The sequence below is a fragment of the Aedes albopictus genome, chromosome 2 (assembly GCF_035046485.1).
Source record: "Aedes albopictus strain Foshan chromosome 2, AalbF5, whole genome shotgun sequence".
Classification (NCBI taxonomy): Eukaryota; Metazoa; Arthropoda; class Insecta; order Diptera; family Culicidae; genus Aedes; species Aedes albopictus.
Genome location: NC_085137.1, coordinates 95,854,779 through 95,873,162, shown reverse-complemented (window position 1 = coordinate 95,873,162; position 18,384 = coordinate 95,854,779). Strand labels below are relative to the sequence as shown.

The window sequence follows — 18,384 nt, the reverse complement described above, 5'->3', positions numbered from 1 at the left end:
ACTAACGCATTTGGTATTGTAGGGGCTTGATGTTTGCGGTTTGTATTTTCTGCTGTTGACGAGGCTGTTTGGGCAGTGAATGAATAAGGAGTGTATCGTAAACTAGTTGAAAACGTTTACAATAGCCTCAAAAATAGTTTAATACAACTTTTAAGTAATTTTATTTTTGGAGATACTGTATAAATCCTTGAAAAAAGAAATGGCTTTATGATTTCCTGAAAATGTTCGTTTAACTGGGTTTTTAACCTAGATTATTGAACACATGTTTTTAAAATTTTGCACACCTTCTAAAAAATTGAAATTGCGAAAAAAGTTCGATAATGTTCGAAAATTGTTAACTTTTTTGTGCAAAAATATTAATCTCCAGAATGCTTATGATATAGGAAAATTATTTTTTTCAAGAAAAATCTCCACTGCATTTTAGCGCAATTCTTGAAAATGAAAAAAGGCCATTTTTGAGGAACCCTTTTTTTCTATGCTCCTCCAAATCATGTTTACGCAAATAAAAAATACATAAAATGAAAAAATCGCATTTTTTTAAATAGGATATGTTTTTTTAATTTATAGACGAGTAAGTTAGAGCAAAAAATTGACTGTTATAACCTTTTAACATATTAAAAGCAGAACTTCAAAGTTTGACCACAAAATAGACGTTTTTTGGAGTGGACCATTTTGTAGATATTGGAGATTTTTCTATCGAAAATATAAATTTTGAAAGTCGATGTTGAATGATTTGTTATGTGTACATAACTGTTAACAAGCATCAATGTTTTCCAGATTTTTTATCGTACAAATTTTATTCGCTACAGATTATTGAAATGCTGAAAAATTCGCACGAAATTGCTTTTTGTGCAAAATTTTATTTTGTGAGGTGTATTCATTTAACCATATTTTGAATAATACTACACATTTTCCAAATTTTTTCAAGCTGTTCTAAACTTAACTATATTGTGAAGATTTCATAGAAGAACCGAAATAAAAAGACCAACCCAGCTTCGAGATAGAACATCCTGAACATTTTCAACTACTTTCCGATACACTCCTTAAGTACATATTTTGACCCTTGCATGGAGACGCGCGGTAGTTTGTTACTTCACTAGCGACCTACATTTCATTGTTGGATGTCTCATAAGGAAAGGGGCAGTCTATTGTTTACGTTAGGGTTTTTGGGGGAGGGAGTTTTGAGAAATCTTACGCGTCATACATACATGTTTTGGTTCTCATACAAAAAATCTTACAAGGATGGGAGGGGGTGTCAAAAAATTGCAAAATATTCCCTTACGTAAAAAATAGACAGCCCCAAAAGTGTTAAAAAAAAATATTCAAACCTTCAAACTATTTTTTTTCTAAACTTTCAGTGAGTAGTGGATGTGAATAAATATTTATGCGAATGGTGTATGAAAGACAATGTAATTTTATGTATGTGCGAAGTCTTTCTTGATTCAAAGAATTTGCCAGCAATTTTTGGTTTGTGTTGTTGATGTTGATCGTTTCGTTTCTGTAGGATAGGTCATTTTTCACGTAATGTCGTTCATGAATCATGTAGCAAGAAAATTCGCATACGCCACTCACCGTCAACATGTAATAGATTTGCACCAGGCGGCAAACGCCCATCAGTGTCGTAGGCACCGTCGGTATCCGCAGGCTGGCACAGGTATCCTGATGATCCCGGGATGGCACCAGTTCACCCTTGTATTCCAGCACCAAATGTTGGACCTCCTTTGTGACGCCCAGCACGCCACGTTCGACGAAAAACTCGCAAAACTGGAGCAACCGCACTTTTAGCTTGACGCTGTCCTCGCCCTGGTTGTCGATGATGGATTTGAGTTTGAGCGTTTCGCCACAACAGAACGCAGTCCGGTCCAGGGAGCAGCTGTAAGTACACGGAAGTATGATACTGAGTGTGTGATGTTACGCACTTGAATGTACATTTCTAGAAGTTTTTTAGTGTTATTTTTAAAAGGGCCAAATATTTACCATGTATGATAGGACCTTTAATTATGCAGTTCAGATTACAAACATGGCGGAGAACCTTTGAAGGAATTCTTAAAAATCTTCCAGGAGGAATTTGTAATTTTGTCGTTGAAGGAACTATTAAAATGCCAGGTTTTTGCATTTGGTCTACTCGGTACTTCTTTTTGTTGCAAGAGGATAACTTATATTTCAAGGGCGTAGCCAGCTTTTCGTTCTGTTGGGGGTGGTCAAGCACCCTAAAGAAAATTTGTACCTACTAACTTTTATAACTAAACGCAACACGATGAAATTAAATATAATTACACTATATTCTTAAAGCATTATTTATCCTTCAAAAGTCATGCTGTTGTATTTTATACAATACGTTAAAAAAGCTCGCCTGATCTACACAAGTCAACGTGGTGACCAAGTTCTGGAAGATTAAGGATTTTTATTTACTCGTGCATAATTTTGCTCTGATTTTTTTTGTTAATGTCTACAAAACATTCATAAGAAATTATAGCTGAACTCATTATGGAATTACGAACTCTCTTGAGGACTAATTTAGAATTTGCGTCCTGTATGCATCCTTTTTAAAGAATTTCGTGAGGAATTCCTCCGGCGAATAGTATTGGAAGATAATTTAACCTTCCAGGACGCGCGCCATCAAGCAATCGAAACTGCACCGCGCTCGCGCTGTATATGAAAAGCGAGGTTTTTTGGTAGTGTTGTACTTTTTACAACAGCGCGCGCGCTGGAGGGTTAAATAATTAAAAAAAAAATCATCGGGTAATCCTGGAGAAGTTCTTGAGTAGATTCTTGAAAAGATGATTGAAACTCATTAATGAATGTTTGAAGAGAAACTGTGAGGAATTCCGAAGAAAGCATTTGAGGAATTTCTGGAGCAATCCCTGGAAGACTTCCTGGATAAATCCCTGAAGAAAACACCTGGATGAATCCCTGGAGAAATTCCTAAAGGAATGCCTGGAGGAAGCCCTGTAGAATCCCTGGAGGAATTTCCGGAGGAATCCCTGGAAGAATTATTGAAAGTATACCTGAAGCAATACCTGTATAAATTATGGGAGGAATCCCTAGAGAAGTTTCTGATAAGAGATCTCATGTGGAAATCCTAGAAGAAATCTAGATAAATTTCTGGAGGATTCCTTGGAGGAATTCTTGGAAAAATCCCTGAAGGAATTCCTGGAGGAATCCCTGAAGCAATTTCTAGGAAAATCTCTAGAGAGAATCATGGAGGTATGCCTGGAAAAACTTTTGAACAAATTCCTGACGTAATTCCTGGAGGGATTCTTGGATGGAACCCAGCAGGAATTTCTGGAGAAATTTCTTGGATGAATTCTTGGAGCAATCCGTGGATGAATTCATGGAGAAATCTCCAAAGAAATTCTGGGAGGAAATTTCTGAAAAATTCCCTTGATAAATTCCACGAGGAACCTGGAAGAACCCATCGAGGAATTTCTTGAGGATTCCCTAGAGGAATCTCGTGGAATATCCCTGGAGAAATTCATGGAGAAATCCCTGGAGGAATCCTCTGGAGGAATTCTTGGAGGAATGTCTGGAGGAATCCCTGAAAAGTTCCTGAAAGTAGTATTCCTGGAGAATTTTCTGGAAGAATCTCTGAAGAAATCCCTAGCTGATTTCCTGGAGGAATTGTTGACATAATTTCTGAAGAATGTGCAGGAGCAATTCCTGGAGAATTTCTGGAAGAATACCTGAAGAAATACCTGGGGTATTTCCTGAAGGAATTCTTGGAAAAGTTCCTGGAGATATTCTTGAATAAAATCCTAGAGAAATGCCTGAAGGAATTCCTAGTGGTATTCCTGTGGGAATTGCTGGAGGAATATCTAGAGGAATTCTTGAAAGAATCTAGCGGATTTTTTGAAGAAATCCTCGAAGGAATTACTGAAGGAATCCCTGGGAAATTCGTGGAGAGAGAATCTCTGGAGGAATCCCTGAAAAAATCCTGAAGGTATTCCTGGAGAATTTCCTGGAAGAATTTCTGAAGAAATCCCAAGAGGATTTCCTGGAAGAAATTTGTGGAGCAATCTCTGTAGGAATCCCTTAAGCAATTCCTGATGGAATCTGAGGAGAAATGTCTGGAGGAATTCCTAAAAGAATTGCTGACATAATTTCTGAAGGATGTCCAGAAGCAATTCCTGGAGGAACTCCTGAAGAAATATCTGAGGTAATTCCTGGAGGAGTTCCTGGAGAAATTCCTGGATAAAATCCTGGATGAATGCCTGGAGGAATTCCTAGAGATATTCCTGTGGGAATTGCTGTAGGAATCCATGATATCAGGAGCAATCTCTAAAGGAATGAAAGTATTGCTGGATGAATTTCTGGAGGATTTCCTGAAGGTATTCCAGGAGAATTTTCTGGAAGAATTTCTGAAGAAATCCCTATAGGATTTCCTGGAAGAATCCTTGGAGGAGTTTCTGGAGGAATCCCTGGAAAAATCCCTGAAGAAATTTGTGGAACAATTTCTGGAGGAATCCCTAAAGCAATTCCTGATGGAATCTCAGGAGAAATGCCTGGAGGAATTCCTAGAAGAATTGCTGACATAATTTCTGAAGGATGTCCAGAAGCAATTCCTGGAGAAATTCTTGGAGGAACACCTGTAAAAATTTCTGAAGTAATTCCTGGAGGAGTTCTTGGAGAAATTCCTGGATAAAATCCTGGATGAATGCCTGGAGGAATTCCTAGAATTTCCTGTGGGAATTGCTGGAATTTCTAGAGTAATTCTGGGAGATTTCTATTTCTATTATTTTTTTATTTCCGAAAAAAAAACCTTGAGAAATTTTTTAAAGAAATTCCTGGAGGAATCCCTAGAAGAATTCTTGAAGAAATTGCAAATGGAATCCTTGGAGAAATCCTGAAGGAATTTCAAGAAGAATTCGTAGAGGAACTTCTTGTGGAATCCATGTAGCGGTTTCTTAAGGAATCCCTACAGGAGTTCCTGAACAAATCCCAGGAGGAATCTCGGAAGCAATTCCTAGAGGCATTCCTAAGGGAATGAACCCTAAACAGTCCCTGGAGAAAGTACTGGATTGATTCCTTGAGGAGTTCGTGAAAGAATTCCTGGGGGAATCCTTGGAGGAATTTTTAAAGTAATCGTTGGAGTTGTTCCTAAAAGAAACACAGATGAAATTCCCGGGAGAATCTCTGGAGGAAGTTTTGAAGGAAAACCTTGAGGAATTCCTGAAGAAATCCCATGAAGAATTTTTTTATGAATCCCAGGAAAGCTTTCTTAAAAAATTTCTGGAAGAATTTCTGTAGGAAAAAATATTCAAGGAATTCATGTCTGCAATAATTTTTGGACGAATTATTGTTGGAATCTTCAAATGGACTCCCAAAAGAATGTTTTCAAATACTTCGAATCGAGAGGCCCAGAATCAAAGGGGTGTAAGTGACCATTTTGTCGATTTTGAGCTGAGCATATCATAACATTCTTCAGATTTCAAGCTTTCAGGAACTTTTTTAAGATTGTTTCAACGTTGATTGGAAAAATTACAATAAATAAGAGAAAATTGGGTTTATTTTGAAGCCCCATACATTTTGTATGGGATGAAAAATTGGTCCAAAACTTTAAACCTCATTTACTCGAAAGTGGGTTTTTGTCACAATTATTACAGATTGAATTATTGGAGCAATGTCTAATGGAAGTCTTGAATATATGGAGAAATCCCTGAAGAAATGCCTGAAGAAATCTCTGAAGGAACACTTTTAGAAATACCTAAAAGAATGTATGTTGATATTTCTTTGGGAAGCCATGGAGAAATTCCTGGAGAAGTCCTCGATAAAAGCACTGGCACAATCACTGGAGGAACCTTAAAAGATATCATAGGAAAAAATCCTAGAGAAATGTCTGGTAAAACCCATAGAGGAATTCTTGAAAAATTCTCTGGAGCAAAAATTCCTGGCCACGCCCCCCCTCCTTTGCCCCCCCCCCCTTGGCTACGCCCATGTTATATTTACAATCACTTTTTCACTAGTGGTCGGATAGTACCTCTACATCGTTTCGCGATAACCCTAACGAGAATCAATACAGTTCACTCTGATCTTGTCGTGGATTTGAATATTCATGATTATCTGTTTACCAGGGCAATCCTTTTTTGCACGTTTCCATAGGTCCAGCTACCTACATGTTTGGTGGTGCACCTACGTCACAGAGCAGAAGCATTTTTTTTTATTGTTTTTCAACATCGTAGGTAGGTACTTGCTCGCTCAATGTTCCACGAATCGACATTGTTCAAAGGTTCAATTAATTGGAGTTTCTCGCAAAATTGCTTTTTAGCGGAACGTGTTTATTCATCACCTTACCTTTTGGTGGTGGCGTGGGATGTAAAATAATTGGGGAAGTGCATGAGCATGTTTTAAATTACATTCTCTATATATGTTTCCTCTACTTTGGAAGCAGTTTTTAATATAAAAAAAATGCATGTTTTTCAAAATTCAACCGCTTACCTCAACGTCACTGGTCCTTTGGCACAACACAGGCAACATCTCACTTTCTTATCCTGAGCCGTAATTGGTTTCTGTCAGTTGCGGGCCACAAATAATGGAAGAAATAAAAAAGTGTGGCATTCAAATAATCTATTCACATTTGTCGGCACGGTGCCACCAGAAGCAGAGTGCCATCCAGATACATATGTGTAGAGTAGTAGATACCTACCAGATATTGCTCGTCCATGCAGTCGATATGTGGTCCCACGATGGTGAAATACTTGATACCTTGCGGAGGCGAAGCATAGGGAATGTCGATTGTAACCTAGTCGTTGTGCATCCGACAGGCAGTAGTATAAAATAAAAAAGCATAAAAAAGGGAAGACGTCAGCGATCAGGGGAGACACATTACATCGCGAGTAGACGACGCTTATCTTTCGCTTCTCCCAGTTTATTCCCCATCCCAAACATTAAGGCTCGTTTAATCGTGTCTGACGTCTGATTTCCGTTCAATCGTTGTATCCAATCTTGCTTACTGAACCCTGCATCAAAGATTATTGAGTTTGTCAATGGCTGGGAAGAGAACAGCAAGGGATCCCATAAAAACAGGGGTTCCCAATTTTTGCTAGAATAATCTGTGTTTAATTTGTTGTTTGGAGTTCGTTATTTCGTAGTCTCACCGTTTTATTTTAGAAGAAGAAATATTCCAATTAACATTTTTTTAGTCAAATAGACTGGAAGAGGTTCTAAGAACCCGCATAAAAACAATTGTATACTATCACTGGTTGACTGGGTGGTGGATGATTTTTCGCACGAATCTAACCTAAAGTTATGCCATAACCACTGCAAAAAAAATTGGGAAGGCATTTGACATATTGCGGTGGGCGTAAAATGAACGGAGGGTTCATACAAAAACGTATTAGATGATATGAAACTACTCTAAAACTTCAAGAAGTTGGCGGATATTGCCATTTTGAAAAACGGAGCTTTTACGAAATAATTGGAACCTCGTACAGAAGTTCCTAAAAGATCTATTTTGAGCCTTTTAATGACCTTGAATGTTGCTTGAAGTTCTGTTGGGAGCTTAAACTGATCTTCAATGTTCCTAAATGTTTCTTTCAGCAGATTGGTGTTTTTGGATGTTTAACTGTATTATTCCTTTTCAATTAATTAGTAAATCAATAAACTTAGACATTTTGATGAATATTTCTTGATACACATACACACCATGTTTATAAGTTGGGAACCTGTGTCACGTCCAATCGTAGTTCGCGAAGGCACAATTTCCATTAACTCGTACCGGTAGTGACATAAAATGGATCCAGAAAACTGGCGCCACTCATGGGAGAACGAGTGAATTGGTATTTTAGTTTGCAGAACCGCACCAAAATTGATTGTGGGAATATATTATAAAAGGTGTGAACTTTGATAAATATCTAAAAAAAAACTTCGTTTTGGTTTTGCAGACGTTAACATTTCTCTAGTAAAACATAGATTTTTCTAAGTCTCAACGGTAAAATTTTGATTCATCATTGCTTTATGGATGTGACTTGTTATAAAATGAAGAATGTTTTTCCATTGTATAACCAAACAATCGGATGAAACAGGAAATGACGCAGCACGCACGTGCTGAACGCATTAATCCGATTTACCTTAACAAAGTAACGAATGTAACAGGCACGTGACTCGAAGCTGCAGGGCAGGTTGGTTTCCGGGATGTTGAAGCGGAAGGGGAACTGATGCTGACCGCGGATCAGCACTGGGACGGTGACGTCTAGCCCTTCGCCGGCCCGCTCGCCCCATATCACCGCCCGCTCGTCAATGTACAGCTGGTCGTCCTTCACCTATTTAGTGCGATGTCAGGAAAGGAAGAAGAAAAAAAGGTACAAAACGTGGACTCGGCAAACGTTGGAGAAAACCTACATGAAACATTATGCTGTGGAGATGATTTAGTTGTTAGTGTATGTTATGTTTGTATGGACGGAATGTACAGGGGGTGGCCAAAATGTTTGGGATAGGCAACTTTTTTTCTCTTACAAAAAAGTTCAACATGCTATTACTTTTCATGGAGTGCATCAAAAAATCTCAACTGTTTGTCAGCCTATTATATGTGCATCATTGGTGCAAATTTGGGCTCGATTGATTAATGTTTCGCAAAGTTAGAACCGTTCGGTTAAAACACTATTTTTAGACAACTCATTTTTGAGCTGTCATATCTCAGAAACCAGAGAACCGAATTGAATGAAATTTTGAACGTACACCAACAATATGTAAATGCTTCACAAATAATTAAAACATAGGTACTTTTTAAACGTTAAAAAAAGTTATCATGGATTGACACTTTTTGGATTTTTCTCGAAAAAAAATATTCTTTTTACATCAATGTCAATAAATTTTATTGTTGATTTCCAAAGATTTTCCACTTCTGTTCTCAAGTTATCTCTAATCAGATATATTAGAGCCTATTTAGATTGAAGGAAGAAAACATTTAGTAATTTTTGTGTGGTATTGTAAATTTGACTTATTTTCCTCTATATGGGTTAAAATTTCAACCCGGTATAACTTAATTCGCCGTGAGAAAATATAACATTTTATAACGTCGTATTAAGTATCAATATATTGTTGATGAACGTTAAAAAATTCATTCAATTCGGTTCCCTGGTTTTCGAGATATGACAGTTCAAAAATGAGTTATCTAAATAATAGTGTTTTACCCGAACGGTTCTTACTTCGCGAAAAATTAATCAATCGAGCCCAAATTTGTACCAATGATGCACATATAATAGGTTGACATACAGTCAAAATTTGAGATTTTTTGATGCACTCTATGAAAAGTTATAGCATGTTGATTTTTTTTGTGGTAGAAAAAAAGTTGCCTATCCCAAACAATTTCGACATCCCCTGAACCCTAGGGGCAGGACAGATCTATCGAGAGAAAATCTGTGCTCGAAATGTTGTTCAGAATTCCTCACAGTTCCTCACATTTCCTCCCATTTATACCAAAGTGTGATCTGGCACCAATGTCAAACTGCAAAGTGTTGCGTGTGCTGAATGAAAATTTCAGTTTTGGGGATGTCTTTCAACAAATTTCGTCGATCATCGACAGAAAGTGTTACTCAGAAATTCTCAGAGTTGCTCTCGTTTGCACAGTGTCTTGCCCCTAGCCTGAACCTGAATGAAGTTTTTAAAAAGGTACTAGTACAAAGATGTTCAAAGGGCATTCTGGGAATTAATTTATATAGTACATAAGGGTCCATAAAGCCGATGCGGTAAGAGCAAGTATGTAGCATGACCATGCTAAAGGTGACGAGTTAGATTCTCGGTCGGTTCAGGAACTTTTTGTGAAGAACATTTCTCTAACTTCCTCTAAGAATCTTCGTGCCTGCGATATACACATGCAAAATGTTCATTGGCGGTGAGCAAAGCTTTCAGTCAATAATTGTGGTGGAACACTAAGCTGAGAAACAGGCTTTGTCCCAGAGAAGACGCCATACCACGAGGAAGAAGAACCTAGTTTCAAGTCCATTCATTGGTTCTCTGTGCAACTTCGTTTGTTCTGGTCATTCACAGAGTAGCAACTACGATGTGCTTTGATTGGCCTAATTTCCATAGAAACTTCACAGGGAGTTCTCTTTAACATTTCGACACTGATTTTTCATTTGGGCCTAACTGATATTTTCGAGTTCTCTTCATAGATCCTCTCTTTGTGTTATCACAATATCACAGAATATGTATAGAGGTTTCCAAAGACATTTTGGTTGAAATGCGAAGAAGACGACTACATGTTGCTATAGAAACAAAAAGAATAATTATTTTGTTTGTTTTGATCAAGTTATTAGCGAAAAAGTGAGTCGGCGAAGAGAAATCGATCAAGTCAGTTAGGCCCTTACGAAACATCATTGTCGATTTATTCTGAATTTTCACGAAACATAAATGACGCTAGTAGGGTAATTTTCCAATTGTTGCACGGCTAAAAATTCGCCAATTATTGCACACCTCATAAGAATAACATGGAGTGTGCAACAATAGGCGAGTTTTTAGCTGTGCAACAATTGGCAAATTACCCTACTTCTTCTTTGTGACGCTTCGTTCTCACCGGGACTTGACCTGCCTTATCTTTAACTTAGTATTGTTTGAGAACTTCCACAGTTATGAATTGGAGGAGTTTCTTTGCCTACCATTTGTGTAGGACAATGATACACTATGCCCAGGGAAGTCGAGAAAAGCTCCCGACCAGAACGGGAATCGAACCCGCCGACTCCGGTTTGGCGATCCAAAGAAGGCTAATTGGACGCTAGTACTAAAGACGCTAAAAGTTAAGTAAAGAAAAGTTTTTCCAAGTAGTAAAACACTCTAAAAAGGGTTTATGAAATTTTACCAGAAGGTCTTCATGTAACTCTAGGAGGAATTCATCCGGAGGTGCTGCCAAAATTCCTATTTCCAGAAATAATTTTAAAATGTTGTGGGTAGGATAGCGCTTTCACTTTCTCTCTCAAGTTACACCATTGTCTATTTAAAGCTATGTAAATAAACTAGTATAGTATTGACAAAAGAGATAGAAAACAGATGGTACCCATGCAAGATATGAAAAAAAATAATGTCAGGGAATCCCTGTAAATGATAATTTTGATTCATTGTTTTCCAACACATCATTAGGATTATAGCTTCACAAATTTCTCATAGCACAATTGAAGTACCTAACAATCCAAAGTCCAATTAGTTTATTGGAGGTTCTAAAGATTGTAAAAAAAACTTAATGTTCTCTTTGGTGTTATGATGGTTATAAGGACCTCCTTCAATCGATTTGATTTAAAATGATACTCAGGAGGTCTAGGTGGGGGCTGGCTCACCAACACTTCCGGTCCGCTTTAGTGCTTTATGCATCATTGTGGCCAGGTGTTGTTCTAGTTTTTCCAACTGCATTGTAAAGCATGAGCGGTGATCCTTGGCATTCTTGTGTAAATTGGGGTACTCGGAATGTTGATCGATCACCGATTATTGCCGGCAGATGCAGTGGAAAGTTTGTCTTAATACGTATCAATCGTCTCTGACAAACGAGAAAAACTGACCTCACTGATTACCTGTCTCTGAGCCAAATTTGGTATAGAGTCTTCAGTCTCCGATTAATCGCTTCATGTTTGATGGAGGCTTTTAATCCAATGGGTTACATAGCCGCTATCCGAATGAAGAGAGTAATGTTCCGCGTAATATATCACAAATCAAAAGAGGTGCGGTATATTACGTGGAGCGGATATACTGAATTGGGTACCAGACCAAGTCCCTGCTGGGTGGCACGAAATAGGTGAGCCATAGACAATAGAATCGTCAATGTCGTAGGGCATAGTATGTGACTATTGTCGGAACCAAAAAACTTTTAATGCCCAACCAAATCATTAGCAATATCAATTTGCTTCAAACGCGTTCCAGTGATAGGGTTAAGATTAGGATCAATTATTACAATACAATTTCACGTTTCAATATGTGTTTAGTAGTTTTAGAGGTAACAGCCTAATAAGAAATTTCTGCAGGTTCATAACTTGCACTCAACGAGTTGAATGTTATATTGCCTCACAACTGTAAGCAACATTATTACTCATTAATAAAAGGTTGTATCATCAATATGGACATAGACTTGCTGAACGAAACATTTGACCAATTAACATCTTTCAGGTATAAAATAGGTAGTAGGACAAAACTTTTATTTTTAAAAGTAGTTATCTATGTTCATGATAGAAGAGTAGCGTAAAGTGATACCACCCGTTACAGATCCAGAAACGTTTCACACTGAAAGAAGGTTGGAATGACAGTGTGAACAGAAGATCCGAACTGCTAGGTGTAGGAAGAAGTATGTTTATTTCCCCTCCCCTTCCCCAACACTCTGTAGAATTTTGATACAACTTCACGTAACTGTTCACTCCCTAGCCAAGATCACAGGGTTTGACGGTATTTAAGTGAAGGAAGTTAATTATAATTCTTGTAATGAAAATATCACCTTTAACACTTTAATGCGCCTCCAGCGGTTCATTGCGAACCGGCTGCTACAGATGGAGTATAGCTGATTTATCAGAAATGCTCGATAAACAGGAGGAACCTGCTAGGGCTTAGTAGTTTCTATACTCAGAAAACAGTTGCAGTCGGTTGAGTCGGGAAGGGTTGCGAGAGTCGTTGTGAATCATAATGAAAACATTTGTGCTTTGTGACGAATCTTGGGATCTTTCTGGAGACAGCAGACTTGGAATATTGTTGTCTGGGCTTTTCACTATTTGGTTAATTTTAACAATCAATATGCAACAAATAGTAGTATCTCGTGTATTCAAATTGCTCATTCACAGTGCTGACATTGTATTTACTTGTGATTAATATTAATTTTAATTTTCAATATCAGTATTTTCATATGTGATAGTCGTTTTGTGAGTAAACCCTAATATGTTTTGAATGTCTAATGCTTAATAATGTTTTCTTGCCATATCAATTTAAAATAACTAAGAAACCGAAACCAATAGTGTGAAAGTGCAGCATTTAATAGTGCTTGCTTATAGATTCGAAGCTAACGGGTGATCAAGACTCAAGACTTAAGACGCATACTTGACGAAATCGACAAAAACTGACTACTTCGTCCTATATATATGACACATTCTACCGTGACGTTACAACATTTTGATGCATTCGTAGTCAGATTTTCCTCTATAACTCATGAAAACGAGCGTAAACCGCAAAATATTTTTTCATATTTGGATTCCTTGTAAAATTTCTGATATATTTGACCTATTGAACATTTAGTTTTCATTAGAAAAACGTGTTCAAAATGCGTATTTGTAGCGTGACGTTACAACGCGCTAGAATCCGACCCTCTCTAACGCTCTACCAACATCTTAAAAAATCTGCTCGGATTTTTATGACATTCTGAATTTTTTTCCCACCATTGAAATTTATTGGTTTGTCCTTCAATTAAATGGAATAAAATATTTAAATTTCGGATTTGTTTTTGAATAATCGACTTTTACATTTCGTGACGTTACAACGCCCGTTCAGTTTCAAACAGGGTCCTGCTCGCGTTGTAACGTCACGAAAATGCACATCATGTCAGAATCAGAATAATCAGCCAAATTTACCCGAATTTGTGAATATATCATTGCATTTTCATCACTGCTTCAAGGGGAACTTTATTCTATTGAAAATTCATTTTCTGATAAATGGCTCGGAGGGCTAAGTTATTGCTATCAGTAGTATGAATATTCCTTCATGAAGGTTAATGACACCGGCACCCATCTTCGGTTTAGTATCACCCATATTCTTCCTGTTTGGAACAAAGACGAGCGCGCTGAGATCCATTATTTTGCACCACCAGATATTAAAAATTTTTCAGCATATAACTCATCACGCCGTCGAGATAAGGCACATTCTACCGCGACGTTAAAACGTTTCTACGCATTCGTAGTCAGATTTTTCACTATAATTCAAAAAAACGACTGTAAACCTCAAAATATTTTATCATATTCAGATTCCTTGTAAAATTTCAGATATGTTTGACCTATTTAAAATTTAGTTTTCATTAGAAAAACTTGTTTAAAATGCGTATTTGTAGCGTGACGCGCTAGAATTCGACCTCCTCTACCGCGCAACCAACATTTTGAAAAATTTGCTCGGATTTTTATTTCAAACTGAAAATTTCTCCCACCATTGAAATTTATTGGTTTGTTCTTCAATGCAGTGAAATAAAACATATACATTTCGGATTCGTTTTTGAATAATTGACTTTTACATTTCGTGATGTTTCAACGCCCGTTCAGTTTCAAACAGGGTTCTGCTCGCGTTGTAACGTCACGAAAATGCACATCATTTTTGAATCAGAATAATCAGACAAAATTGCCCGAATTTGTGAATATATTATTGCATTATTTTTACTGCTCCAAGAGCAACTTTATTTTATTGGAAATACGTTTTGTGATAAATGGCTCGGAGGGCCAAGTTATTGCTATCAGCAGTATGAAAACTCCTTCATGAAGGTTAATGGTACCCATCTTCGGCCTAGTACCACCCATATTAATCTAATATTGTCCCAAAGACTAAACCGTTGATATTCCCTGGGCTTGGATTATATCTTCCAGGAAGCTTTGATTTCAGGCATGTGGTCGATGTGCTTTGCAGTAATGATTGGAATAGCTGAATGTATAATCAATGGCAAACAATTCTGTAAAAATCAGATCTTCAAGTCATCGTCATCTGATATAGTTATACTGATCATGACGCTGCATAGTATATCGAACATTTGTCGAAGTCATTTATGTGCCGGGAAAATATAATTCCAAGTTGGTGAGAATATTACAAACTGAGGGAGGGTAATAGGCCCAGTCAGACCCCTGAATGGGCAATGTGGGTTAGTTTATGGGAATGCCATTGAAGGTTTGTAATATTCTCCGAGGCTTTCGAAATCCAACAGGGCGCGTCCCCGGGTTGCGGATAGGGGGAAAAGGGAGATTTTTCACATTTGTACTGTAATCAGCCAATGTGGTATTATCTCCTATGGTGTTGTAGTGCGAATGAATGATCTCATTCTATGGGAATTCGAACCTTGTAATGTATTGTTTATCAACTTCAATTTTCTAAGCTTGATAAGGTTTTGAAGACAAACATGAGATGAGAGAATTGCCTAATAGGAAAGTCACATCAGCAAAGCTTTAACATATGCAAATGCTATCCATGGGGTCATGTCTAGCATTTAATATGTATGGCAATGACTGATTCTTACCTAGCAGGGGTACTACAAGACCACGCGGACAATTCGATTAAAGGCTTAATTGGGGATAATATATTTTCCAGAACTGAAGGGACATTTTTTCCGGGGTGACTGGCGAGTCGGAGAGCGTAGAAGTTTCCGTTTGTTATAATTGACAAAATAAACAATCGGGCGCTTTTTTTCCATGACTTGCTTGGTATTTTGTGGATTATTGTTTTTTGGTTTTGTAAGGTATGTGATTCACTATTGAGCCTTAAAATTATTTTGCATCTGAATAGCATTGATATCGTCAAGTCTGCACCAACACCCTAATCCCACACCAAAATACCCTTTTCCTATCCCATGGCGTTTATGTGGTCAGCAAAGACTATTCAGCCATTAACCCTCCTTATCATCGGCTTTGGACTGACTTGCGCTCTCATTGCCCCACCAAATGCTGCAAAATGAAAATGAAAATAAAATGAAAGACTAAACCGTTGATATTCATTACTTCGCACCGCCAGATATTAAGATTTTGCAGTATAAAGCTTATCACGCCGTCGAATTAAACATTTGTTCAATAATTTATCCCTTTCGGGACGGAGCGCAAAAAAGTGAAATCTCCATACAAATTGCTCAACTTTGGCTCTCCACAACTTTTAGAATTTCCAAAAAAGCAACAATTATTTCTACTCATTTGAAAGAACTACTCTTTATCTTTCGATTTCTTGCTTTGACTACCTAGGTAAATCGGAAACTTAAATATGCGACAGATAAAACTTTTTCATGTTTTATGGTTTTTGCCCACTTTTTGTTTACCTTGTTGTGGTATAATTCACAGGCAACGTAAACAAAGGTTTGTTTGCACACATACAAGTATAAGCTATAGCTGAATTATTGAAACAGTTTACATCATATAAAACAAAGTCTAAAAAGATGAAAAAATATGCAAAACTGTACCCGCTGAACAGCACGATTGTGCTGGTTCGTCACGAAAGGGTTATGCAATGTCATTGATTCAATTGAAAAAGCTTTAAGATGTGCGAGCAGTTATTGAACCAAAGACATACCTGAGGATTTGCATACCACTTAGGGGCATCAATTTCTGTGATTCCAGAGACAAATAGATCTAATTCTGACAAAAAAATCCATCCTATATATGTCAGAGTCATAATTACTTAGAGAGTTAGTGTCTTTGGCAAAGTTGTTTGATAAGTCAAAAACTTACAGCTGATTTACTATTGGATGTGAGATTCAGACACACTCGGCGGCGCTTATTAAAAGTTTACAATAGTTTAGAAATAAAAAAAAAATCAACAAATTTTGATTAGTTTTTTGGCAAAATCTTTGGACACTTTATAACAAGTTACAACATGTTAAATATTATTTGAATAAATATAAAGTGCATTATTTTTCAAAATTTCAACTAGGGAAAATTACGTATTTTCGGCAGTTTTGATCTCTTCGTCATGGAAGGTTTTTTCGGAGACGAACCAGCCTCGGGCTGAAAATCTCGATAATAAAGACAAAAAAAAAAAAAAAGGTTTTTTGAAACCTATTGAACTCAGAGTTAGCCTCAAATCCTTCCCAACCAAGCTGAGCTGTATGCCCAAATTTTAGGCAATTTGGCCCACAAAAACCCCCCATGACGAAGAGAACAAACCTGCCGATAATACCCTTGGTCACCCTATGTACCACTAGTCAGTTAGAAACTTGAACCAAACGGCTTTTAAACTGAAAATTCTTGACAAAACATTCTAAAAGTCTAAAGTCTAAGTAATTAGAGTCCCGAGATATATGAGTTTCAATTTCGTAGGTGTTACGTCTGTTTGTCGGTGGTTCTTGTTATATCAAAAATAGATGTAACACTGACGTAATATCCATTCCATACATTTCAAGATCCTAACTATTTAGACAGTTTGTGTCATCGACAAAATTGTTTTGCTGGTCAAGAACTTTCAATTGATGGGCCGTATGATTTCAAATCCTTCCACCAGGAGGCGCTAGAGGGCATACACACTCAGTCGAGCACTTGACACTGAAGAAGTCTGTAAGTCACAGACGAAATAGGCCTATCTGTCCGAAGATAAGCACAGTAGTAGAATTAAAAGGAATTTGCTCGTCCTTTCTAGTTTTTCTTTAAAAGAGTTATTCATTTTTTATTTTCTTTTGCAAAAGTGAAGTATTAGTGAAGTGTTTTTAAATTAAACTAGAGTCTGAAAAAACATTCAACAAGCCGTAACTTTTTATAAAATATATCAAAAATTCTCAAATTTTGACTGATAGTTCCTCATCTTGTTATCTGTAATTTTTACAATTTTGGACTTGATTGGTTGACTCTACACAAAGATGGAGCGCTTTAAGCAGAATCATATTTTTGACTGTGTTCTATTAACTCTTATATCTAAGGAATAAGTGAATCAAATTAAATTAAATTTTGAGAGTTAAGAATTATATATTGATCTTTCATTTCAATTTGATTTGAATACAATATGTCCAAAGTGAAAAAAGTTCCAGCTTGTAGAATACTTTTCAAGAAATTCTATTCCCTTGCCTGCTTTTGCAAAATGGAAACTAACGTCTTCTAGTGGCAAAATCTCGCATCTATTGGTAAATCAACTGCAAGTCCTTTACTTACCAAACAACTTTGCCGAAGAAATCGTATTTCTATGTAAAAGGGATCCTGAGATGTATGAAATTTTAAATTTGTAAGTTCTCTAGCGCCGCCTGTTGGTGGAACTTTAAATCAAACTATCCATCAACTGTAAGTCTTTGACCAACTTTGTAATTTCGTCAGTGTTTCGTCCGTTGGCCACTCATATCACAGAAATTTTCGGTTTGAGTGGTATTAGATTACGATTAAAAAATTTTACAATATCGCAGTACAATTACATCGTAGATTTTGGCCTAACACCATCTCCACCGTTCTTAAAAAATCTACGTAGTTTATTGACCGGCAATGGTACGCAATTTATAAACGATATCTCGAAAAAGAGCTCATACACAACAAGAACGAAACTGTTTTGAATATAGAACTACGTTTGTCCAATTCAGAAGTCGTCCAATCCAGAAAGATTTGGTCTTTTCCACAGAACTTTTTTTTCGTGACGTTACAACGCAAACTTCAACCAGGTGAAACTCAGGCTTCCGTGAACCGATTTTCTTTTTTTTAGTCTCATTTGAAAGATCTTTTCGAGTACAAAGAGCATACAAAATATCATATTTGTAACGTTTTCCGTATTTGAATAAAATTT

At 37.0% G+C, this 18,384-nt stretch overlaps 2 protein-coding genes across 9 annotated transcripts in view; one reads left to right on the top strand and one right to left on the bottom strand.

The window, feature by feature from the left end:
* LOC115254981 (RING finger and CHY zinc finger domain-containing protein 1) overlaps positions 1–18,384 on the top strand; it is a 102,523-nt gene that overhangs the window by 32,268 nt on the left and 51,871 nt on the right. The gene's annotated exons all lie outside the window — the stretch shown is intronic.
* LOC115254982 (arrestin domain-containing protein 3-like) overlaps positions 1–18,384 on the bottom strand; it is a 59,378-nt gene that overhangs the window by 10,259 nt on the left and 30,735 nt on the right. For all 7 annotated transcript variants that reach the window (XM_062850079.1, XM_062850082.1, XM_062850084.1 and 4 more), the window contains 4 exons: positions 8,067–8,258; positions 6,644–6,739; positions 6,436–6,506; positions 1,573–1,873 (listed from right to left, as the gene is read on the bottom strand). In XM_062850079.1, the coding sequence (XP_062706063.1) occupies positions 1,573–1,873; positions 6,436–6,506; positions 6,644–6,739; positions 8,067–8,258 (660 nt within the window). The remainder of the gene's footprint in view (positions 1–1,572; positions 1,874–6,435; positions 6,507–6,643; positions 6,740–8,066; positions 8,259–18,384) is intronic.